This window comes from Ursus americanus, chromosome 26, assembly GCF_024610735.1.
Source record: "Ursus americanus isolate L20-20 chromosome 26, mUrsAme1.1.p, whole genome shotgun sequence".
NCBI classification, from domain to species: Eukaryota; Metazoa; Chordata; class Mammalia; order Carnivora; family Ursidae; genus Ursus; species Ursus americanus.
The window spans coordinates 31,190,752-31,217,125 of NC_142152.1; the positions used below are offsets into that span (position 1 = coordinate 31,190,752).

At 36.9% G+C, this 26,374-nt stretch overlaps 1 protein-coding gene across 2 annotated transcripts in view; it reads left to right on the top strand.

Moving 5' to 3' along the window:
* The first annotated feature begins 374 nt into the window (after positions 1-374).
* Positions 375-26,374, top strand: part of SPATA7 (spermatogenesis associated 7) — a 29,775-nt gene continuing 3,775 nt past the window's right edge. The window contains exons 1-10 of one of the 2 annotated variants that reach the window (XM_045807693.2): positions 375-551; positions 6,559-6,633; positions 8,502-8,597; positions 11,543-11,590; positions 16,478-16,629; positions 19,365-19,837; positions 20,951-21,017; positions 22,050-22,165; positions 23,952-24,005; positions 25,352-25,429. In XM_045807693.2, coding sequence (XP_045663649.1) covers positions 533-551; positions 6,559-6,633; positions 8,502-8,597; positions 11,543-11,590; positions 16,478-16,629; positions 19,365-19,837; positions 20,951-21,017; positions 22,050-22,165; positions 23,952-24,005; positions 25,352-25,429 — 1,178 coding nt within the window. In that variant the 5' untranslated portion in view covers positions 375-532. The remainder of the gene's footprint in view (positions 552-6,558; positions 6,634-8,501; positions 8,598-11,542; positions 11,591-16,477; positions 16,630-19,364; positions 19,838-20,950; positions 21,018-22,049; positions 22,166-23,951; positions 24,006-25,351; positions 25,430-26,374) is intronic. The other variant, XM_045807694.2, reaches the window with a different exon arrangement.

Below are 26,374 nucleotides of genomic sequence, written 5' to 3' on the forward strand. Positions count from 1 at the left end.
TCCAAATGTTCACGCACTGCTTTGAAATTTAACTATTTGGACCTGGTTAAATGTTACCCTGACCTCAACCAACATTTGCGTTTGATTTTTTTTCCGGGACCCAGGAGACGTGGATGCCAGACAAGGCCACATTGTATCCTGCTCTTCCCGCAAGGGACAAGACCTGCCAGGTGCTGGTGACTTGGCTCCTGACAGGAGGCCGCTCTGTGGACGACTGGCAGGATCCCGGAGCCACAGACAGATGTTCGGGATATTTTCCCCGCCCAGGGCCCCCATCCTCAACTGCTCCCCGCGTCCCTCCGGGTACCCCCCCGGGGGCGGGGCTGCAGAAGAGCACGTCCCTGCGCCGTGACGTCACAATCCCAGCGCCTTGGTCCCGGCACTTAGCAACGGGCCTGGCTACGGTCTCCAGCAGCTGTGGCCTCGCGCCGGCTCCCGCGCGCCAATCCTCTGCTGCGGGGCCTGGCCCGGCCCGGGGAAGGACCGAAGGGGTCCCAACGTGTCCCCACGGCGGCTGCAAGAGAAACTAAGCATGGATGGCAGCCGGAGAGGTAAAGGGAGCTCTCGCGGTGCCGGCCGCCTCGCGCCGGCCCTTGCTCCGGGCCTGAGCTCCGGGATGCGGGTCGCGGGTGCGCGGGTAGCCCTGTTCAGTCGCCACTGTTGACCCAGGTGTTACCCCGCGCACAACAGGGGCCTTCCTTGCTCAGAATTTGTGGCCCTGACTGCTAGAACCCTGGTCGCCTGAACTCGGGGGCGTGCAGCCTTTTGTACCTCGGTGACTCCGAGGCAGAGGAACTAAATTTGGTCTTTGGAGTCAGACCTCCCAGAGCCCCAGATCAAGCCCCCCTGCTCTCCTCAAGGGCGACACCCAGTTTCCTCGTCTCTGGAATGTGGCAGTAAAACATCCATGTCAGAGTTCTTGAAAATCAAATGCAGATAATATTTAACTCCTGGCATATTTTAAGTAATCAGTAAATACAAAGTCTTCTTTCTGTAACCACCTCCCTCCCCACAAAACAAGTACCTCAGGGATTCTCTAACTTTAATGTGAATAGGAATCCCCTGGGAATCATGTTAAAATGCAGATTATGATTCAGTAGGTCTGGTGGGCGCTGAGATTTTGCATTTCTAATAAGCTTCCAAATGATACATTGTTACTGGCTATAGTTCTAGTGGCAAAGGACTAATCCATAATCGCTGTGTGTGTACACCTGCCCTTTGCTGAATACTCTCTGGGTCAAGTGGACATCAGGGTGGAACTCTTAGGGCCATATAACTTTAAATCTCCATGAACTGGCTCAATCCAAATAATTTGCATTTTCATATTTTCTGAGCAAGTAGAGTTCTTGCCTCAAGCCAGATAAAGTCATCTCCAGATCCTCTCCCTCCCAATTATCACTTTTAAAAGTATCTTTAAACCAAGCTGCTAGGTGGTTCCTTGCAATAAGTCTTGCTTTGAATATGAGTGTGCCTTTATTATGTAATCATTGGTCAAAATAATTGCTGTTCTGAGTATAGGAGATTACTATCCATTGAGAGCAAACTGTATATTCTGACACTCTATCAACCTAAATCCCAGAAAAAGCAAACCAGCATGCCTTTATGGTTTTTAGAAATTTTGCAACATAAGCTACACTTGCTGTGTACCAGAAATGATTCTCAAATTATCTCTTGATAGGTATTATCCTCATTTCACAGCAAATAAACTAAGAGATCGTAAATAACTTGCCAAGGTCACCGTAAGTGGCAGAACAGCCTTTATATTCCAGATGAGGAATGTGCAACCCTAAAGCCATTGTTTCTTACTATCCCATGGCAGAGGTGGGAGTATGGGAAAGGATGTATGTAAAATTTCAAGTATACTGGCATATGTCAGCGATAATGCAGAATCCATTCTGCAATAAAGCAAATATCTCAATAAAGTGAGTCAAATGAATATTTTGGTTTCCCAGTGTATATAAAAGTTGTGTTTGCCCTACACTGTAATCTATTAAGTATGCAATAACATTATGTCTAAGAAAAAATGTACGTGCCCTCATTTAAAAATACTTTATTGATAAAAAATGCTAACCATTATCTGAGCTTTCAGCAAGTAGTAATCTTTTTGCTGGTGGAGGGTCTTGCAGCAGTGTTGATGGCTGCTGACTGGTCTGGGTCACGGTTGCTGACCATTGGGGTGACTATGACAACTTCTTAAAATGAAACAACGTTGCGGGTGCCTGTCATGCTCAGTCAGTGGAGCATGTGACTCTTGATCTCGGGGTGTGAGTTTGAGGCCCACGCTGGGTGTAGTGATTACTTTTAAAAATGAAATCAGAAAGAAAGAAAAGAAAGGGAAGAAAAAAAGGAAAAGGAGAGGGGAGAGGAAAGAGGAGAAGGGAGGAAAGAGGACAGGGGAGGAGAGGGAAGAGGGGAGGGGAGAAGAGAAGACAACATTGAAGTTTGCCGCATCGATTGACCATGAGTGGTTTCTCTGTAGCATGCGTAGCATGTGTTTGACAGCGTTTACCCACAGGAGAGCTTCTTTCAAAACTGGAGTTAATTCTATCAGCTAAGTTTATGTAGTATTCTAAATCCTTTGTTGTTGTTTCAATGATCTTCACGGCATCTTTACCAGGAATAGATTCCATCTCAAGAAACCACTTTCGTTGCTTGTGTTTAAGAAGCAACTCCTGGAGCGCCTGGGTGGCTCAGTCGTTAAGCGTCTGCTTTCGGCTCAGGGCGTGATCCTGGTGTTCTGGGATTGAGTCCCGCGTCGGGCTCCTCCGCTGGGAGCCTGCTTCTTCCTCTCCCACTCCCCCTGCTTGTGTTCCCTCTCTCGCTGGCTGTCTCTCTCTCTGTCGAATGAATAAATAAAATCTTTAAAAAAAAAAAAAAGAAGCAACTCCTCATCCGTTCAAGTTTTATTGTGAGTTTGCAGCAATTCAGTCACATCTTCAGGTTCTACTTCTAATTCTAGTTCTCTTGTTATTTCTGGCACATCTGCAGATACTTCCTCCACTGAAGTCTTGAACCCCTCAGTCATCCATGAGGGTTGGAATCAGTTTCTCCCAAATTCATATTAATGTTGGTATTGTGACTTCTTCCTACAAATCACAAATATTCTTAAAGGCATCTAGAATGGTGAATCCTTTCCAGAAGGTTTTCAGTATACTTTGCCGTGATCCATCAGTGGAATGACAGCTATAGCCTTATGAAATGTATTTCTTAAATAATGAGACTTGAAAGTTGAAATTACTCCTTGACCCATGGGCTACAGAATGGATATTGTGTTAGCAGACGTGAAAACAGAACAGTAATCTCATTGTACATCTCCATCAGAGCTCTTGGGTGACCAGGTACATTGTCAATGAACAGTAATATTTTGAAAGTAATCTTTTTCTGAGCAGTAGGCCTCAACAGTAAGCCTAAAATACCCATTGAGCCCACCCAGAGACACAAAACAAAACAAAACAAACAAACAACACCATAACCTATTCATTAGACTGTGTTGTAAACAGATGTGCCGTCATGTGGGCATTATTTTTCCATTCATAGAGCACTGGCGCAGTAGATTTAGCATAATTCTTCAGGGCCCTAGGATTTTCAAAATGGTAAGTAGCATTGGCTCCAGCTTAAAGTCAGCAGCTACACATTAGCCCCTAACGAGAGTCACCCTGTTCTTGGAAGCATTAAACCCAGGCATTGACTTCTCCTGTGAGGCTATGAAAGTCCCAGATGGCATCTTCTTCCAGTATAAAGCTGTTTCATCTACACTGCAAATCTGGTTAGTGTAGCCACCTTTATTAATTATCTTAGCTAGATCTTCTGGTTAACTTGCTGCTTCACCTTATACTTTTATGTTATAGAGATGGCTTCTTTTCCTTAAGCCTCATGAACCAATCCCTGCTAGCTTCAGACTTTTCTTCTGCAGCTTTCTTACCTCTCTCAGCCTTCATAGAAATGAAGAGAATTGGGATATATAGATATATATGCTCTGGATTAGGCTTTGCGTTTTTTGTTTTTGTTTTTGTTTTTTAGGATTAGGCTTTGTTTTAAGGGAATGTTGTAGCTGGTTTAATCTTTTATCCAGACCACTAAAACTTTCTACATGTCAACAATAAGGCTATTTCACTTTCTTACCACTTATGTGTTTCCTGGAATAGCACTTTTAATTTCCTTCAAGAACTTTTCCTTTGCATGTATAACTTGCCTAAGTGTTTGACACAAGGGTCCTAGATTTGACATGTCTTACCTGTCAGCATGCCTTCCTCACTAAGCTTAATCATTTCTAACTTGATTTAAAATGAGATGCATGCAACTGTTCCTTTCACTTGAACACTTAGAGGCCATTGTAGGATTATTAATTGGCCTAATTTCATATATATTTTTTTAAAGATTTTATTTATTTATTTGACTGAGAGACAGCCAGCAGCAGGGGAGTGGGAGAGGAAGAAGCAGGCTCCCAGCGGAGGAGCCCGATGTGGGACTCGATCCTAGAACGCCGGGATCACACCCTGAGCCGAAGGCAGACGCTTAACGACTGCACTACCCAGGCGCCCCTAATTGGCCTAATTTCAATATCGTCTCAGGGAATAGGGAGGTCCAAGAAAGGAAGAGAGGTGGAGAAATGGCTGGTCAGAAGAACAGTCAGAACATACAATATTTATCAAGTTACCCTGGATTCAGATCCAAAATCTGAGTCTATTACACATAATTGTTGTGTAGTCTTGAGCAAAGTACATGCCTTACCTCTTTGTGCTTCATATAAAATGGGGATAATGATAATACCTATCTCATAAAATTGTTGTAAGGATTAAATGAATTTATAGCTACCAAGTGCTTAGAACAGTACCTGCCTGGCACAGTTAGTATTCAATAAATTAGCTTTTGACTACAAGTGAAGAAACCCAGTTCAAACTGGTTTAGAGAATTTTTAGCTCCTGTAAAGAAACATCTAGTAACATCAAACCTGATTAGATCTAGGGACTCAAGTGAAATCACCAGGAATCTTTCTCTCCTCCCTTTCTCTTTGTAGGCTTCATTCTCAGACAGGTTCCCTGTATGGTACAAGATGGCCACCAGGAGTGCCAGACTTATTTCTGTCTTTACACTGGGCTCCAGCCCAGTAGAGAGAGTATCTCTTTCCTAATAGTTCCAGTAAAAGTCCCAGGATTGCATCTCATTGACTGGACTTGGATCACATAATTATTCCTGATTCACTGAACATAACTGGTCAGATTTGGATTATATGCCCACCCCTGAACAGTAGAATAAGCTCTACTTGAATTACTTGGGCTAAAAGTGAGGGAAGAGTGGCTCCCCAAGTGCAAGTTGAGGTCCTATTTCCAGATAAAGGGTCAGTGGATTCTGAGCAGGCAAAATGTGAAACACTTTGTTTTCCTCCAGAGAAACAAGGTTTGCTGGAGAGGTTTTGTTGGTCATTTTGCTTTTGTGTGTTTAGGTCTCAGATCCCCTTCTTTCCTGGTAGAAACAAACTATGCTAATTTCATGACTATCATTACTAACTCAAATGGTATCACCTTGACCTCTCTTGTCCTAAATAATAAGTTAATTTTTTTCCTTCCTGCTCTCTGGACTGTGATAGAGAAGGATCTTCTCAGATAATCAGATCTCAAGTATTTTTTACTTTAGTCTGTTCTAGAAGGCTTTGTTCTCTGGTCCTGGATTTTAGTTACCTTTCTGTTTTTAATCATCCATATTTCATCCAGACTTTGTGTTCCTTCTAGACCTTTTTAGCTTTTAGCAGCCCACCTGATAACAGACTGACCATTTTACCCTCTTAAAACGTGTCTTAAGGATACACTATTCATATTTTGCATGTTAAATTCCATTAAACTCTGTAACTCAGCCTTCTTATCTTGAAGGTTACCCCTCAAAACAATCCACTTTTGGGGGAGGGAAATTAATTTTGTAATGAGGTATATATCTAATTTCCTGATAATCCCTCTGGTCTGAAAGATGAGATACTGATTTTAGGAGAGATAGTAAAGATTCAAACAAGGGGATGAAGGAGATGAACCTTAAGACATCTTTTAATTTAAGTTCTGATTCTGACATTTTTATATATTTATTTTATACATAGTAACATTATATTATATAATTTCTAATTTACTAAACTATTTTGTGAGAGGATTACTTTCTTAAAATTATTTTTAAGAACAGACTTACTTATGATTAACTGAAATGGTTTATACATATGTATTAACTCAAAACCTCAGTTTCCTCTATCTCCAAATCATTAAAAAATCTGGTAGGTCAGTGTGTACAGAATAAAATTAATATATATCAAATAACATAATTGAGGTATTTTTCATTTTATCCAGTGAAATTGAAGTCTCAGGGCACAGCTTTTCTGAAAACAACTTATTTTCTTAAAAGAGAAAGCCTTTTATCTTTACAGCAGAATTTTTGTTGTATCATTGCTGATTGAATAAGATTTTAAATAATTCTGATAGTTAAAATCAAAGATATATTTATTATTTTAAAATATTCAATATTATTGTTTTTGTACAAGTTGTGTTTCATTTATCCTAATCTATATTTTTTTGTTAAAAGTCAGAGCAACCTCTGTCCTTCCCAGATACGGTCCACCATGCCTGTTTAAAGGACACTTGAGCACCAAAAGTAATGGTAAGTGAGGTATTTAAGTGGTAAAAGATTATGTGTTGAAAGGTTGAGTGTTTGTTTCCTTTGTAAATTATAGGACATGATGAAAAATTACTTCATTTAATCAGTATTGAACTTCATATTGTTAATTACAATTAAATATTATAGGAATTCTTGAGATGAGGGAATTTAGGAAGCCATCCTTTCAAACTAGTTGTGCCCAGGATGTGGCCCTGGCCACCTCCTGCTCCCTGCTGCAGTTCCAGCCCTGCTCTCCTCTGTGCTGGCAGACCACCCTGGCTTCCCGCACACCTTCCTTGGTAAAATGGTGATTAGGAGGTTTTTAAAGTCACTTGCACTGAAAAGGAAAAGCTGTGCAGAGAAAAAGAACACTTGAAAAATGCATTTTGTATCAGGAGTAAACACCTATGATTTTACTTTTCCAACTGGATTTCTAAATTCTATGAAAAAGAAATCTGTATTTTCTATATTTTCACATCTTAAAGCCTTTAAATTTTTAATGTGAACTTAAAATATATTTTTATAATTATAGCTTCAAAATTTAAACTCTGGGTTTTTTAAGGCAAAATAATTGGACGTCTTTTTCTCCTTATTTACATGAAAAATCTTTGATACTGGTTCCTCTAAAAGTGAAAGAAGGATCACATTTTCAATTAACTTATTTCTTGTAATAAAGTATATGTACACATAGATCAGAGTCATAAATGTTGAAAAATTATTTTTAACTAAAAATTTAAAACGAGATGTATACATACATTAGAAAAGCTGAATGAACAGCAATAAGTAGTTTGCTAACTTTTTTTTAAGGATTTATTGCGGAGCTGGTATAGGTTTAGTAGATCTAAGTAGGAGGCTGGCTGGGTTCACATCTAAACTGTGTCCTTTATCAGCTGTGGGACCTTGAAGACCTTATTCACATCTCTCTGCCTAAGTTTCCATTTCTATTAAATGGTGATAATAATGACTAAATGAGTGTTTACATGTTAAGAGCTTAGAACAATGCATGCATGGTACCTATTCAATAAATTTTAATAGTAGTAGTAGTATCAAGCTTATAATTTTTGTATATCCTTGTATTATGCATAGAATTTCCTTAGAAGAATGAATAAAAATAGTAGCAGAGTATACTTCTGGGAGGGGAGGCTAGGGGTCATGGCAGGAAATTCACTTATTTTTCAGTCTTTATATGAAACTGTTTTAGCTGTTGATTTTTTTGAATGTATGTATTCTCAAAATCGGTTTTTAATGTTTAAAAGTTATGCCTACATTTATTTACATTTTATACATTTATACTTACATAAATTTCTAAGATTTAAACAGTTTAGATGAGATTGAAAAGTTTAATGTCATGGAATTTCTATGTGACTGTATTTGTCTTAAGATAGTCTTATTAATTCAAGAAGAGTGCAGTAAACTGATGGTGGTTTCAGGTGTAAAATTAGAAGTTGCCTCTCAGAAAAGAATCTTTGCATAGTATTTTAGAGTTTCAAATTTGTTTGATTTATTCAGCTATTAACAGTGCTAACATTATTTTATAATCAGGCAAGTGGCTAAACATTTTTTGTTATGAGATTGAGGCCTGTCAATAAGAAACAGTTTTGTAAATATAAAGGTATATTATATTCTAGAATCTGTTCCCAAACTCTCAGTCTTAGAAAGGTTTGAACCCAAATAGTCAATAGCTTGTCAGTTACCAGTGCAAGAAGATTAAGGCTAGGACATATTCAGCACCACAGATATGTCAGTATGTCCATGGTTAATTTTTGGAACATTTTATAAAAATGAGCTTAATAATCAGTATCTTGTTTATCTCATGATGATTTTTATATTAATTCTAAATATATAATGATTAAATATGTTTTAATTTTTAGCTTTTTGCACTGACTCCTCCTCTCTCAGACTAAGTACTCTCCACCTGGTCAAGAATCACATGGCTGTTCACTATAATAAAATCCTTTCAGCCAAAGGTAAAAAATGTGCAAATGTGAACTTTCTATACCCAATTTAAACCCTCAGCTTCACTTCTAATTAAGATAAATCTGTAGCAAAAATGAATACATTATATATAAATGGATTCGTGTTGGTGTGGTGAGATATCAACTGTTAACTCTAACTTTCATATGTAGAAAATTTAGAATGCCATTTTTATCAACTATATTTGATATTTATTTGTATAATAACTACATTATTTCATTTTACCTGTGTTACTTGTAATACATTTTTGTGTTTAGATATTGATCTTAATATAATAAAAGTTTATAATCTGCTTTTTTATTTTCAAATCTACTATAGAAATTGTACAAAACGGATGCCAGCTACTACTTTTTTCTTTTTTGTTACTTTATTGAGATAATAACATATAGAATAAAATGCTCTAATTTTAAGTATACAGTAAGTGTTTTGGAACATACATACATTTGTATAATCACCACAACAATCATTCTATAACAGGGATTGGCTAACTACAGCTCGTAGGCCAAAGCCTCCTGCCACCTATTTTTGTACAGCTCTTGAACTAAGAATGATCTTTATATTTATGTTTTTAAATGGTCAGAAAAAAAATCAAAAGAACAATATTTTGCAACATGTGAAAGTCACATGAAATTCAAATTTCGTTGTCCATAAATAAACACAATCATGTTTATTCTTGGATATATTGTCTATGGTGGCTTTTGCACTAATGTGCAGAGTGGACTAGTTGTGACAGAGGCCATAATCACTCTGTAAAGCCTGAAGAATTCACCATCTGTCCCTTTGCAAAAAACATTCACTGACCCCTGATATAGAACATTCCCATCACCCTAAAAAGTTCTCCCTGGTCCTTTGCAATCAGTCTCTTCCCCCAATCCCTAGCAACCACTGATCTGCTTTCTATCACTATAGTTTTGCCTTTTCTACAATTTCATTTAAATGGAATCATAGAGTGTGTATCATTTTGTGTCTGGCTCCTTTCAATTAGCTGATGCTCTGGAGACTAATCCATGTTGGTATGTACATCCGTAGTTCTTCCTTTTTATTGTTAAGTAGTTTTCCATTCAATGAATATACCACAATTTGCTTATGAATTCATCAGTTCGTGGATATTTGCTTTGTTTTGGCTCAATTTTGGCCATTAGGAATAAAGCTGCTGTAAACATTCGCATACAATCTTTGAACATGTGCTTCCTTTTCACTCCGATAAATGTATTCCTAGGAGTGGAATAGTGGGGTAAAATGGTAAGTATGTTTAACTTTATAAGAAACTGCCTGTTTTCCAGAGTGATGCCACTGTGTGTTTCTCTCACTTCCACATTCTCACCACACTTCCTTTGGCAGTCCTGCAGCCAGCCTAGCGCAGATACAGGTCGCTCATCAGGGTTTTAGCTTGTATTTCCCTAATGCGTAATGATGTTGAGCAACTTTACTTGTACTTATTTGCTATCTGTAAATCTTCTTTGGTGAAATATCTGTTCAGATCTTTTGCCCATTTTTTTAAATAAGTTGTTTCTTAATATTAAATTTTGAGAGTTCTTTGTATATTAAATACAGATCCTGTATCAGATACGTTTTCTCCCAGTCCAAGACTTATCTTTTCTTTTTAAAATTTTTATTATGAAATAATTTTAGACTTACAGAAAAGTTGCAAAAATAATATGGTGTTACAGAAACCCTTCACCCAGCTTTCCCTAATGTTAAAATCTTTCATAACCACAGTACAGTTATTTAAACTAGCAACTGAATATGGATAGAATACTATTAACTACAGATCTTATTTGAATTTCACCAGTTTTTCACTAATGTCTTCTAAAAATTTTTTGTTTTCTCATTCGAAGAGCTAAGTTTTTACATTTTAGTTCGTATTTTATGAAATTTATATTTTAAATGCCTGAGAAATCTAAAAAAAAATTGTATTTTGTGACATGTGAAATCAAGTTCAGCTTTTCATTTGTTTTAATAGTTTATATTTTTCATATCCTGTTTAAGAAATCTTTTCCTAATCTTAGGTCACTAAGATTTTCTTATGTGTTTTCTTCTAAAAGTGTAAGTTTTAGCTCCTACATTTAAGTTTGTGATCCATTCTGAGTGAGTTTTTATATATGATATATCGGTTTTTTTGCCTCTGAATATCCAAATATTCCCAGTAACATTTGTTGAAAAGATTGTCTTTTCTGTGTTGAATTAATTGCCTTGGCAGGTTTTGAAAGACAGCTGACCCGTATTTGAGGGTAAATTTCTGGGCTTCACCGTTCTGTTCTAGATCTTATATGTCTATCTTTATTATAATACCATCCTGCCTTGGGCACCTGGGTGGCTCAGTAGGTTAAGCAGCTGCCTTTAGCTCTGGTCATGATCTCAGGGTCCTGGGATCAAGCCCCACATCGGGCTCCTTGCTCAGTGGCAAGCGTGCTTCTCTTTCTGCTTGCCTCTCCCCCTGATTGTGCTTGCTCTCCCCCCGCACTGTCTCAAATAAATAAATCTTTTTAAAAAATACCATACTGCCTTAATTACTGTAGCATTACAGTAAGTCTTGAAATCAAGTAGTGTAGGGCCTCTTATTTTGCCTTTTTGGGGGGAGCTTGTTTTGGGACTCCCAATTACAGGTATGCTAAGTGCATGACAGAGGTAGGTAAGGTCAGTCATGCTCTGTGCATTTATTTTCCAATCTTTATTTACTCTGTTTCATTTTGAATAGTTTATATTGCTATGTTTTCAAGTTCACTAATACTTCCTTCTGTAGTATCCAATGAGCTATTAATCCCAACCAGTATATTTTTTTATCAAGGGTGTTATATTTTTCATCTCTAGAAGTACCATAAAAAATCAAAACAAGGAACTGCAAATTCTGGAACTTTTTGTGCTTTCCACATCTGATATTTGTTGTCATTTATAACTATTAGGAATATTATTAAACAACTGATTTTTTTTCTTTCAGCTGCAGTAGACTGCTCGGTTCCATTAAGCATGAGTGCCAGCATAAAATGTAAGTTATTTTTCACATACTGACTTTTAAAAAGACTTATGGCTAGATGGGTGATGGAGATTAAGGAGGGCACTTGTTGTGAAGAGCACTGGGTGTTGTCTGTAAGTGATGAATCACTGAACTCTGCTCCTGAAAGCAATATTTCACTGTAGGTTAACTAACTTAAAATTTAAATAAAATATTTTTAAAAGCCTTGTGGTAAACTACACATAACATAAAATTTACCATCGTAACCATTTGTAAGTCTAACCATCTTCACCATTTCAGTGGTATTAGCTACGTTCATACTGTGATACAACTGTCACTACTGCCCATTTCTAGAACGCTTCTTATCTTTCAAAACTGAAACTCGTACCCAGTAAATAATAACTACCTTACAACTATCATTCTGTTTTCTGTCTCTGACTACTCTGGTACTTCATGTAAGTGGCATCATCTGGTAGTTTTCCATTTGTAATTGGCTTATTTCACCTAGTATAATGTGCTTGAATTTCATCCAAGTTGTAACATGTCAGAATCTCCTTCATTTTTACAGCTTTTTGTTTATACAATCATAAGTCAGTAGACTTTGCAACTTAGAATTGAAACCAGGCTTTGCCACTAAATTGCTGCATAACTTTGGATAAATTATTTAACTTCTCTGGATTTCATTATTCCTACATATAAAAAAAATCTGAATCATTTCAATTAAGATGTTTTTACCCAATTGTCATTATCAGATAATCTTCTTTCAGTAGGATCACCTCTAAATGGGAAATTTTGCTAAATAGCAGGTACAATGGCATTGTGATTGGTGTGTTCAGGGAACAGCAAAGAAAGCTATCTAACTGATGTGGAGTGGGCCAGCTGAAGGGTGTCAGGAGAAGTTATTGAGGTGGGCAGAGAGAACAGACTTGGTGGGCTGTAGCCAATGCAAGTGCTTGGCCTTTCACTCTGCATGGAATTGGAAGCCATTGGAGGACCTTGAGTAGAAGAGTAGTAGAGCCAGTTTAACTTTTAAAAGCATCTGGCTACTGAGTTGAGGAGAGTCCGTAAGGGGCAAGCAGAATGACTAGTTAAGAGACAGGAATGCAGATAAGTAATGGTGATTTGGGACACCCAGCTGACTCAGTCAGAGCATGCGGCTCTTGATCTTAAGGTCATGAGTTCAAGCCCCACTTTAGGCATATGTTACAGGATTTTTGTCCCTTTAGTGCCTACAGTTTTTGGTCCCGCCACTTTGAAGAATGAAGAGATAGACCAGACAGAGTGGCAGGCTGCAAAGCAAAGTTTATTGAGCAGTAGTAGTACAGAGCTCCCAAAGAGGGAGGGGACCCAAGAGGGTTGCCCTTTGAGCTTCTAAGTGTAGGGGTTTTTATAAACTCTTTCACGAAACTATCTTAAGCATCCTGAGTGTGGGCCCCTGTGGATTGGCTGCTAAGGTGTACCAATCAGGGCTTTGGTCATGCACTCGTCCACCGAGCAGGTTATAGTTCACGTGTTGGTGATCTTGTGGGCTGACATTTGGAGACTAAGTGATAGTGACCGATGTTTTATGGTTAATTGTTTTGTTTCAAGATGTTTTGCAAAAGCCATTTTTGCAAAAGCTGCTAGACAGGGTGCTCTTGTGGTCTTGTCTAAGCTGCAAAACAGGATGCTAGTGCAGTTTTGTCTTAGCTGTTCTGGCTTTTTGCTTTCTTGTTGGGGACCCTGGCTCTGATTACCTGTGTCCACCTAACTCCTAACACATAGAACTTACTTAAATTAAAAAAGAAAGGGAGGGAGGGAGGGAGGGAGGGAGGAAGGAAGGAAGGAAGGAAGGAAAGAAAAAAATTTGAGAATTGACAGTGTTTGGTTGTATTTAAAGAATTGCTCCTATTTCTTGTTTTTGGAATTTAGATTTAGCTAGTTGTGTATTTATCCCACAGTACTTTCAGCTTTTAGTCAGTTGGGACAAGAGGTTTTCTTTTTTGCCATGTAAATGAATAAAATTGCGATGGCTAGAAGAATTACAAAGATTGTTATCACCAAACTAAAGTGTAATTAGTAATCATTATTCTTGTGTTATAAAGCTGATGTTCATTATAATTAATATAACTAACTTAGATTTTATAGACACTTAAAAAAGAAGTCTCTGGGTTTCAGCCATCTTTTTATAAGACACTCTCTTTTAAGAGACTACTGACTCGATCATTTCAATCTTCATAGTATCGAAGCTAGAATAGCTCTACATAGTTTGTTGAGTTGTTTAAATAATCCCATATTCGAGGGGTGCGTGGGTGGTTCAGTGGGATAAGCATCTGACTCTTAGTTTCAGCTCAGGTCATGATCTCAGGGTCTTGGGACTGAGCTCCTTGTCTGGCTCTGCCTGCGCTCAGCAGGGAATCTGCTTGAGGATTCTCTCTCCTTCTGCCCCTCCCCCAGCTCATGTGTGCCTGCTCGCTCACTCGCTCTCTATGAAATAAATAAAAATCTTTTTAAAAATCCCATATTCGAATGTATTAGAAGACTTTACTTTTTATAGCAGTTTTATTGACAAGTGATTTGCATACATCCCTGCTGGGAGCCTGCTTCTTCCTCTCCCACTCCCCCTGCTTGTGTTCCCTCTCTCGCTGGCTGTCTCTCTGTCAAATAAATAAATAAAATCTTGAAAAAAAAAATTCAAAGGGGTTGTACCATTTTACCTTCTCGCCTTCTCTAACACTTGTTATTGACTCCATTTTTTTTTAATTTATTTTTTTAGTAATCTCTACACCCAGTGTGGGGTTCAAACTCCTGACCCTGACATCAAGAGTTACATACTCTTCCAGCTGAGCCTGCCAGGTGCCCCCCTATTGACATTTGATTATAGCCATTCTAGTGGGTGTGAAGTGGTGTATCATTATGGATTCAATTTGCATTTTCCTCATGACTAATGATGTAGAGCATTTTTTTCATATGCTTATTGGTCATTTGCATGTCTTTGATAAATATTCAAATATTTTGTCCCTATTTTTTAGGGGGGGTAGGGCTGGCAACAGGGAGAGGGAGAGAGAGAATCTTAAGCAGGCTCTGCACCCAGTATGGAGTCCAATGTGGGGCTTAGTCCCATGACCTGAGCAGACATCAAGAGTCGGACACTTAACTGACTGAGCCACCAGGCACCCCTGTCCATTTTTTAATTGGGTTGTCTTATTGAATTGTGTATTATTTATATATTTTGCATGGAATCCTTTATTAGGTATATGACTTACAAGTATTTTTTCCCCACCTATGACTTGCCTTTTAATTTTTTTAAGGATGTGTCTTTAGAAAAAGTATAAGAGGTGCCTGGCTGGCTCAGTCTGTAGAGCGTGTAACTCTTGGTCTCCAGGTTGTGAGTACGAGCCCCATGTTCAGTGTAGAGATTACTTTAAAATAAAATCTTTTTCAAAAAAGTATAAAAGTTTTTCATTTTAAATGTAATTTTTTTAATTGCTTGTACCTAAGATATCTTTGTCTCATCCAAAGTCCTAAAGATTTACTCTTCTGTCTTCTTCTAAGAGTTTTATAGTTGAAACTCTCACATTTAAGTCTGTGATACATTTAGAGTTGATTTTGTGTATGGTATGAGGAGGCGTTACTTAAATGAATAGCTTGGACAGATTTGGTAATATAGAAGTATTTAAAAATTGATAGTGTTGAGGACTGTTGAGGATTTTTTTACTCACTTGTTTTACCTGTAAGTAAGATAATAGATCTGACAGAGAAAATTCTATTTCATTTACTCCACAGATATTATCTGCTATAATGTAGCATAAATCATAAGGGGGGCACCTGGCTGGCTCAGTTGGTAGAATATGGGACACTTGAACTCGGGGTTGTAAGTTTGAGTCCCATGTTGGGTGTAGAGAATACTTAAAAATAAAAAATCTTTTAAAAAAATGGCCAAGTTACTAATTAGATTTAAAGAAAAAAGAAAGAAAATCACAAGGGAGAGAAATTACATTTACAGACTGTGTTGTAAAAAATCCACGTATACGTGGACCCATGCAGTTGTTCAAGAGACCTCCCATATTTCAGTCTACCTTTTAAAATAATAAATATATTTACTTTATTATGCTTATTTTTTAATTATAGTTCAAACTTTGAATATTAATTACTTTGTTTTTTAAGGCTGTAGAAATTTTTATAAATTCTGATACAAATCATAGTGATTTGAAACTTGAAATTATCTTGTCCATTAAATTGGGTTAAATTCCAGTTTAAAAAGTATATGACAAATTTTTAATTTTATATGAAAATACAAGTCATTTTGATTATGGTTAACCTTATATTTAACTTTGAAATTTGACTAGCTTTCATTTCACCATTTTCAGCCTTCATACCATATTATATGGTATGGTATATGTATCAAAGATTTATCTTTGATAACAATTCAATACCTGACCTAAAGCATTCTAAAGTGCAAAACCACTTTTTTCATTTATATTTCCAAATGAATAACAGTTAAGTAGAAATCAGTTATCCTAATTGAAAATAATGTTATCTTTTTAAAGTCTATAAAACTTAAATTTGTATGGCATGTGATGTTATTGCATTTGGGGGAGAGTGTATGGACTAATTCAGACTCTGCATTTAGTGATGACAGAGTCACAAACAAAACATCAGCATTTCTCACCTTCAGTATCTCTGAATATCTGCTAGGAATTGCTTTCTTGAGCTCTTAGGCTTAGCCAGTTTGTCACATCTTGTTTATGCTCTTTAAATAATGCACTTAAAAGTTTCTGTAAATTAAATATTTGTTAGCTTCTCTTTATACAGAAAAGTATATGGATTTTTATTTATATATCAATAGTGTAAACTATTTTGCAAGAAAGAAAATTTGCCCTTTATTAGTCTTCTAAGACCAAAACCTTAATTTTTCTGTTTTGTTCTTTATTTTAAAAGATTTGTTTTCCCCATCAGATGCAGACCAACAACGAAGAGAGAAACTCAAAAAGGAGTTAGCACGATGTGAAAGGGAGTTGAAATTAAATAAAACAGCAATGCAGGCCAATTCTAAAAATAATTCCAGGTCATTATTTAACACTCTACAAAAGGTAAGATAGTATTTTTACCTGTTAAAAGCAGATGTTTCTAAGGTATTTCATTAGTGGTACAACCTGGCAGTAAATATTTTAAGCTTTTCAGACCCCACAGTCTCTCACAGTTCTTGTGCCCTTTGACAGTAGCCACAGACAAGATGTAAATGAATGGGCATAGCTGTGTTCCAGTAAAACTTTATTAAGAAAGACAGTAAACCAGATTTGGCCCAGGCTATAGTTTACTGACCCCTGCTCTTGGTGTTTTGTGATACCCTTTAACATCTGATTGAGGAAGTTCTCTTATTCCTAGTTTGCTAAGAAGATTTGTTTTTCCTTTCTCATGAATGGATGTTAATTTTATAAAATGCTTTTCTGCATTTTTTGAAAAGATGGCATCATTTTTCTTTTTAATCGATGTATGTAGTGAATTATAGTCAAGTTTCTAATGTTAAAACTACTTTGCATTCCTAGTATAAACACAACCTTGTCATAATGCAATTCCTTTTCTATACGTTGCTGGGTGCAGTTACTAATACTTTAAGATTTTAGCATCTACCGCCATTATTGATATTGACCTGTCATTTTCCTTTTTCTCTATATGGTTACGCTACCCTCATAAAATAAATAGGGTGCTGTTTCCTCTTTTTCCATGCTCTAGAATAGTTTATATAAGTATGGAATTATTTATTCCTTGAATTTGATGGCTCAACATTAAAATTACCTGGGCCTAAAGTTTTCTTTGTTAGAAAATTTTTGATTACTAATTCAATTTTTTGAATCATTATAAACTATTTTTTAAAGTTGTATTTATGTTGGAAGTTGTCCATTTCATCTAAATTTTCAAATTTTTGGCATAGGTTTATTTAAATGTAGTCTCTCTTAATCTCTCCTGAATATGTATTTCGCCCTTTTAATTCCTCATGTTATTTGTGCCTTTATTCTTCTTTCTTTGATTTTTTCTCACCAGAGATTTGTCAGTTTTTTAAAATCTTTTTAAAGGGCATTTTGTTTTACTTCATTAATCTCTATTGTATTTTGTTTTGTTTTTTAATGTCTGCTCTTTCTTTTCCCCTTTTGGTTTTCTGTGGGTTTATTTTGTCTTACTTTCCTTCTTTGCTTAGCTTATTTTCAGCCTCACTTCTGGACAGTAAAAGCATATTTTAAGGTTATAAATTTTCCTCCACATGCTGCTTTAGCTGCATCCCACAAGTTTTGTTATGTGGTATTTTTATTATGAGTCAATTCAGAGTATTTTCCATTATCTCTTTTTTAACCTAAGAGTCATTTAGAAGTATTTCTTAATCTCTGTGTTTATTTTTTTCCCTAGGAGTTTTCTCTTATTCCAGATTTCTAGCCTAATCATAGAATATCCATATGATGCTAATTTCTTGACATTTGTTGAGAAATTTGTTTTATGGCCCAGTAGGTAGACAAATTTCTTAAAATGCACTGTGTTATTATTTGTTGGAAAAAAATATATACTATAGTTGTTGTGTACAGTATTTACTATACAGTGTATTCATTAGATTAAACTTCATATATATTCAAATCTTACTGATTTTTTTTGTCTGATCAATCTATCATTTATTAAGGGAAATCTTCTACATGATTATGTATTTAGCTATTTGTCTAAAAATTAGTACTTAAACTTTTTTTAACTTGCTTATATTTTTATAAGCCTTGATAAATATTTAGACAAATTCAGATTCAAATTATTATTTTAGGCATATTTTAATATTGGGTTTTATAGTTAATAGACACCTGTTTTAATTATAATCTGCATTTACTGAAAACTTTCCTACAATTAAAAAGAAAATGCTGGGGTGCCTGGGTGGCACAGCAGTTAAGCGCCTGCCTTCGGCTCAGGGCGTGATCCCGGCGTTACGGGATCGAGCCCCACATCAGGCTCCTCTGCTATGAGCCTGCTTCTTCCTCTCCCGCTCCCCCTGCTTGTCTTCCCTCTCTCGCTGGCTGTCTATCTCTGTCAAATAAATAAAATCTTTAAAAAAAAAAAAAAAAAAAAGAAAATGCTAACTTTAGGGGCACCTGGGTGGCTCAGTTGATCAAGCGTCTGCCTTCAGCTTGGGTCATGATCCCAGAGTCCTGGGATCAAGCCCCACATCAGGCTCTCTGCTCAGTAGGGAGTCTGCTTCTCCCTCTCCCTCTGCCTGCCGTTCCACCTGCTTGTGCTCTCTCTCTCTCTGCCAAATAAATAAATAAAATCTTAAAAAAAAAAAAAAAAGAGATCTACCTGTAGATCTCAGTACACAAGTTCAAGACCACAAATATAGATAGATGTTAGTAATTCTTTTTTTAGTTTCAGAAAGAAAAATGATTGCTGGGGCACCTGGGTGGCTCAGTCAATTGTCTGCCTTCAGCTCTGGTTGTGATCCCAGGGTGCTAGGATCGAACCCCGCATCAGGCTCCCTGCTCAACAGGGAGTCTGCTTCTCTCTTTCCTTCTGCCCCTACCCCGATTCATATTCTCTCCCTCTCTCTATCTCTCTTACTCACTCTCTCTCTCAAATAAATAAAATCTCAAAAAAAGAAAAACAATTGCTATTACTTATATTTAGAATTATATTTTAATAATTCAAAACCTTGAATAGAACTTCATATACAATGCTGACATCTTTAGGAATATATAATCTCTAAACCCAAAGGCAGCTATTTTTTGGTGTATAATGTGGAACTCCCCAATTATGTGAATTTGTAAACATAATTGATGACGATCCAACCAAATGTTCTTAGCCCTCAGGAGAACCACAAGATGAAGATGTGTTAATCGGAGAAGTGAATGGATTTCCATCCTTTACAAGGTCACCAGTAACGTCTTCAGAGAGACTACACCTCAATCTACCTAGATCTGATAAAGTCCCCACAAATGGTACTGAGAAGAACTCCAGTTCCTCCGTGTTCAACGTGGATTACACCCCCTCTGGGCCCAGGAGGGCATGCTCTGGAACTTCATACGGCAGAGGGCCCAAGAGCACATTTCCAAATACCCATCGGTTTCAGTTAGTTATTTCAAAAGCACCCAGTGGGGACCTTTTAGATAAACATTCTGAACTCTTTTCCAACAGACATTTGCCATTCACTCCACGCACTTTAAAAACAGAAGCAAAGTCTTTCCTGTCACATTATCGATACTATACACCCGCCAAAAGAAAAAAGGATTTTACAGATCAGCGGATAGAAGCTCAAACCCAGACTGAATTAAGCAGGTATGGCACATTCACAGCCAGTAGTAAGTCCTTCAGGATGTTGTAGAATTAAATAATAATATTCCTTATTTTATATCATGTACCTAATGTGTCAGACTTAAGGTCTGGTAGTGCCCTTTTGAATGGGATGGGATTAATGTGACTTTTCCTTTTGTATGTGTCACTGAAACTACCTAAGTAATTGTTGAAAAGTAGCTATTAAACTTGTCAAGCTCCTTATAAACAGGAATGTTACATATTTCATTGTTTCAAACATGGTATATTGCTTTTAAATATACCATGAATTTTCAGAAAATCCTTAAAATATGTCATCAAATAGCATTTGTGTAAATATGTCTATAGATTCATGTTAAAAATGGCAAAACAATGGACTAGCAAGGAAAAAAAATACTGTTTCTCTGACTCTCCCTGGGCTCCCTTCCTGCAAATATTCAACCCCACTCTTATATAGCAGCAACTCCCCAGGAATAATTTAGCCAAGTGGGACAGTTTCTGAAAACTAAGTGTAATTTGCCTCAATAATGTTTTCATATTTGATAGTGCCTGGCACATAATGAATATTCAGTAAAAGTTTGCCAAATGATTGAAGAAACAAACAAATCTTATAAAGTATTAAGTGTTAACTGATTTGTGATTGTTTTTCCTGGTGTTATATGAACAACTATTTACCTGGTCCTACATTTTAGTTATTTTTAGAAAGCAAAAAACAATTTAGGACTAGTATTCTTTTCTCTGGGTATAGAGAAGAGGTACGATAATACCAGATGAGTCTGCGTTCATTTAATCCCGTGAATTAAGGAATAGGGAGAAATAAGGAAAGGAAGCATATTGTATCCTTTTTTGATTGTGTGTATGACAGCTTTTGAGGATAATAGATCCCATTTCCCTAGTCCCATTCTATCCGGGTGAAATCTAGCTGCTATTCAAAAAAAGGAAAAACAAGCTGTGTAATCCAAACCATATCTATTTCCTGATTATATAATTAGAAATTACACATTTTATAAGAATAGATGGATTTCATCTTTTATGTTTGAGAAGTTTTTTTAAGACAGTAAACTTATTATCAGAGTGTCTTTTGAAGGCTTGACAATTATTCCTTTTAAAATATTACAGCTTTAAATCTGATTTTGAGACACTTGACACCAACAACTTCACAGATTCAGAAGAGAACACAAAGCAGGTAATAAAAATGAGATCTCTGTGTGTGCCACATTGGAATGATCGCTGCTTTAACTTAATAAAATATGTATCGCTGTTTGGACTTGAATAATCTCTTGGTGACACTTCTTGCAGCTGATGTAGCCAGTATAGAGAAGTACTGCCTATTTACACATGACTATAGCTTTCTTTGAGTGGCCAGATGGATCCTGCCCTGTCTGGGAAATCACCTGTTAGCACTTTTTCTAGATGGTTGGTTGGCTGGCTAGATAGATGAATAAATGAAAAAAATACCTTAAATGTTGCTTTCAAAGATGTAGACTTGGATCACCGAAGGAGCCAGAAAAGCTATACAGAAGTTATTTTAATTTCTATGCCTGTACTTTTTTTTGAATTGCCACTGATTATTGGAAATTATACGTTATATACGAATAGATGGGTATCATTCTTATATTTGCTCTTACTTTTTTCCAGACCATAAGGCTGTTTTTTATAGTGTTTATGTTTTGAGTGTTTAGCAGTCATTTCTTTTAAAATATTACAGCTTTAAGTCTGATTTTCACATAAACTGATTATTTTTATTTTTATTTTGGGAGTATTAATCATACACTTTTGTCCTAATTTAAATTTATTGTTTTATAAAAACAGTTGTCTATTAAAATGTCAAACACAGGGCACCCAGGTGGCTCGTTCAGTTAAGCATCTGACTTCGGCTCAGGTCGTGATCTCAGGGTCCTGGGATCAAGCCCAGCATCAGGCTCCCTGCCCTCCCCCTGCTTTGCTCTCTCCCCTCCCCTGCCAAATAAATAAATAAAATCTTTAAGAAAGAGAGAGAGGGAGGGAAGGAAGGAAAGGAAGGAAAGAAGAAGTCCTTGATTGGGTAGAAAATGTATTCTAAAACAGCCTTTGTCGTAATATATCAGTCACTTTTACCTATGGGATATCTTCACTGTTTCCTTGACTTTTTTGAAATGTGCCTGTTTTGCTTTATTTCTGCTTTCATAATGTATTTTTGAAGCAAAATAAAGATTGATTCTTCTCATTACATCCCCAGGCATCTAATTGTGTGACATATGATATCAAAGGAAAAATAGCTCCTTTACCCTTACAAGGGCATGACTTACCATGGGTTGAGATTAAAGATGGTACTCTTCAGTGTTCCTCACCAAGGTAAACAGCTTACAGAAGTCATTGCAACTGTCTATTTAACTGCTTTCCTGTGTAACAGACATATAATATTTGCAACATAAGCACTATTCTAATTACATGCATTCTAATCTACTTTGGTGTTATATAATTCAGCGGCAGTGTTAGTAAGGAAATTTTACAAAGTAGTTACTCAATAAAAGTTTAAATGAATTCATTTTGCTAATTCATTAATAAAGAAAAAGGCGATACTGGCTTATATTATTTGCCATTGCTATTCACATGAAAAAGGACTTTTCCTGGGGTGCCTGGATGGCTCAGTTGGTTAAGTGTCCAACTCTTGATTTCAGCTTGGGTCATGATCTCAGGTCACGAGATCAAGCCCCGCATTGGGCTCCGTCCTGGATGTGGAGCCTGCTCAAGATTCTCTCTCTCCCTCTCCCTCTGCCCCCCCCCACACCCCCCCCCCCCGCACAAGTGCACACTCTCTCAAGAAAGAAAGAAGGAAAGAAAAATAAGGATTTTCCTGAAGACAAATCCTGTGGCAGAAATAATACTGAAGATTTGGGGATTCATAGTTCATGATTTTGAACATTCACCATATGCTAGTGTTTTATCTGTCACTGCCATGTACTGGCACTGTTTTTAAAAACTGCGCATCGTGTTCAGTAATTATGGAATACTACACCTAAATAGAAATGATAGCAAAAATGCCTTCGATAGTTCCAGCTGTCAAATGTATTTCCAGTGTCAGAGATTATATATGAGATGAAGAAGGTGGTAATAAAGGACTAGAGATTAAAAAGAGGGCAAGAGGGGCATCTGGGTGGCTCAGTCGGTTAAGCGTCTGCTTTCGGCTCAGGTCATGATCCCAGAGTCCTGGAACTGAGCCCTGCATCAGGCTCCCTGCTCAGCGGGGAGCCTGCTTCTCCCTCTCCCTCTGCTTGCCGATACCCCTGCAAACACACATGATCCCTCAGAGCCCAGGCCCTTCCCAGGGAGATGGCACCTGGCGGGGCTGTGGGCGGTTCATTACTAACCTCTCTTGTCTTGACATTCATGATGCTTCAGTACTCATAACAAGATTATAAGCTAACTCGTGAGTCTTTCTGCAATGAATATAAAGAATGGCCTAAAGAAAGGAATATTTATCTTTTCTAGTAGTTTCAATCTAAAAGAAGTAAAGCAAAATATTTATAATTAAGCATACCTGAATAACAAGATTGGAATTAACTAATGATGACATAACTATTGACAAAATTTGTCATAATGACCATCTTAAAACAGTTTTTCATAGGGAAATAATCTGTTTCCAGCATTATTTATATGTTAACCTTAGTCAAAGTGAAATTGTGTGTACTAGGTAAGTGCTATCGTCCAGTTTGGAAAAGGATTGTGGGGGCACCTGGGTGGCTCAGTTGGTTAAGCATCCAACTCTTGATCTCAGCTCAGGCCTTGGTCACAGGCTGGTGAATTCAAGCCCCACACTGGGCGTGGAGCCTACTAAATAAATACATACATATGGTGAATTTGTCATCAGAAGACTAGTTAAAAATATCTTTGCTACTCATTAACACCTGTCTTTGGCAAGTTACCCAGCCATTCTGCCCCTGGTGAACTCATCAGTCAGTGGAAAAAATTATACGTACCCAATGTACCAGTCAGGGTTGTTCGGAATATTAGGTCAGATCATGGATATGAAAGTACTTTAAAAATTCTAGAATACATCATTACTAATATATAATATTATTGAGTACTTATTGCATGCCAATCATTGTTTTGTTCAAATATTGTAATTTTCTCTTTTCAGGGCAGTATGTCAGTATTCCCTGCAGCTTCCTCCAGAGAGAAAAATCCACTCTGAGTAAGATCTTTTTAACGTCTTCATTTTGCTTAGTGGAAATCAAGAATTAAGAATCATACAAACTATTATTAAATAAGTCAGGACTAAATGCTAATTTCTTTTACAACTAGCTTTGGAGTTCAATCATATAATATACCCTAAATTTGAGAATGATCACAATTTTCTGAAATAGTTATCAATCACTTCATCTTTATGTCCAGGGGAAGTTTGTCCCTAAGTTATTAATGCCTGCTGGTTTTTTTATAATTAGTACCCATAAAAATAAACAAGAATAACAAGAGTTTTAGAGGAATGCAGACTTTGGGTAGCTCAGGATACCCTTCCGGGAGGTTTCTAACCTCACCAGGTCTTTGCAGATAGCAGACTTCTGGGTTTTAATGTCATTTTAGTTAAGCTACACTTTTTCAGGGAATATCATCTATTTTATAGAGTTTCATTTATTCTCAAACTCGCTACTTAAATATTAGAGCCTGAGAATCCGTTTGAAAGTGTAACTTTTTATATAACATTTTAATCTATTATCTAATTTTCTTATTAATTCTTCCCTTTACATTTACTTACTAGTTGAGTGGTTACTTGCTACTTACATTTTCTATCAATTCAGATTTCAACTAATTAAAATCAAATTTATAATAGTATTCAATTATACTAGCTATTAAAATATAAGATAATGTGCCCACATATTTAAAAATTATCACTCTCTTTATATACACAAATTTCCCACTAGAATATTTTTTCTTCTCTCCATACATTTTGAGAAAAAATGCTCAATAAATTTCCCGATCTTCAAACAAGATGCTCTTCTAGCAGAAGAGGGTCTCATAGTTGAAGTTCTTCCTTCTCTGGATGAGCTTCCTCTTTCCCCTCCTCTAAGTGCCACGCACAGGGCTCCCACCTCTGCTGCTGGACATGGTCAGAAGTCAGAGGACCCGTAAAATGCTTGTCGAGAACATGCGCCCCCGGTGGTTCACGTGTGGTCGCCCTTTTGCCCTTGTTTGCTCTATTTTGGTTTTTGTTTGTTTTATGTGTGTGGTTTTTTTTAGTTTTGTTTTATTGGTTTTTGTTTCTTTGTTTGCTGTTGTAATTCCTGCTTATCTGTTAGTGCTGGATGAATGCCATACACATCTATAAAATTGTACTCGATTAGGAACATTTTCTCCTCTTTAAATTTATCTTTGTATAAGAATGTAGACATAAGTTTTTTTTATAACATTCCTCTTAATGTGAGATAGCAGTATATGTGTCATAGTAGTGGTAGATATTTCTAATTAGGTACTCATGTTTCCTGTAGTTTTCAGAGTAAGTAGGAAATAATTTTTATGCTGTGTACTGCTTTGTTTTCACAGTGAAGAAGAACTGTTATATCTGAGTTTCATTGAAGATGTAACAGATGAAATTTTGAAACTTGGTTTATTTTCAAACAGGTAAGATTTTTTAAATTATATTATGGTGGTTGAATAGTACATTAAATACTCTTCCTTATCATGTTAATTTTTTAAGTTATTTCCACATATTAGGAAATGAAAAATTATATTGCTTTCTTGGGGGGGACAGATTTTTTTTAAAAAAAAGATTTATTTATTTGAGAGACAGAGAGCATGCAAGTGGAGGGAAGGGCAGAGGGAGAAAGAGACAGACAGACTTCTCACTGAGCACAGAGCCCAATGCAGGGCTCAGTCTCACAACCCTGAGATGTGACCTGAGCCAAAAGCAAAAGTCGATGCTTAACCGAATGCATCACCCAGGCGCTCCTTAGGGGGACATATTCTTATAATTAATAGCAAATTGTAAAGAATGTTTAATTCTTTACCATATAAGGCAAGTTTGCAGTTTAGGGGAGTTACAGAAAAGAATAAGAATAGAGATTTTACTTATTTAAATACTGTTATTTCTCTAAGATGCAGAGAACAGATTGGGGGTTGCCAGTGGAGGGGGGCTAGGCGAAATGGGTAAAGGTAGTCAAAAGGTAGAATTCCCAGTTATAAAATAAGTCGCGGGGATGTTAATGTACAGCATGGCGACTGTAGTTAATAGTACTGTGTTGCATATTAGAAAGTACTTTGTGAGAGAGTAGATCTTAAAAGTGCTCATCGCAAGAAAAAAGTTCTATAACTGTGGGGATGGGTGTTAACTAGACCTATTTTGGTGATTATTTTACAATATAAACAAATGAATCATAATCTATGTCAGTTGCACCTTACTTTAAAAAATCCATCACAGGGGTGTCTCAGTGACGCAGTCACTTGGGCGTCTGACTCTTGGTTTCGGCTCAGGTCATCATCTCGGGGTCGTGGGACCAAGCCCCGTATCAGGCTCCATATCAGGCTCCCCACTCGGCATGGAGTCTGCTTGAGATTCTCTCTGCCCCC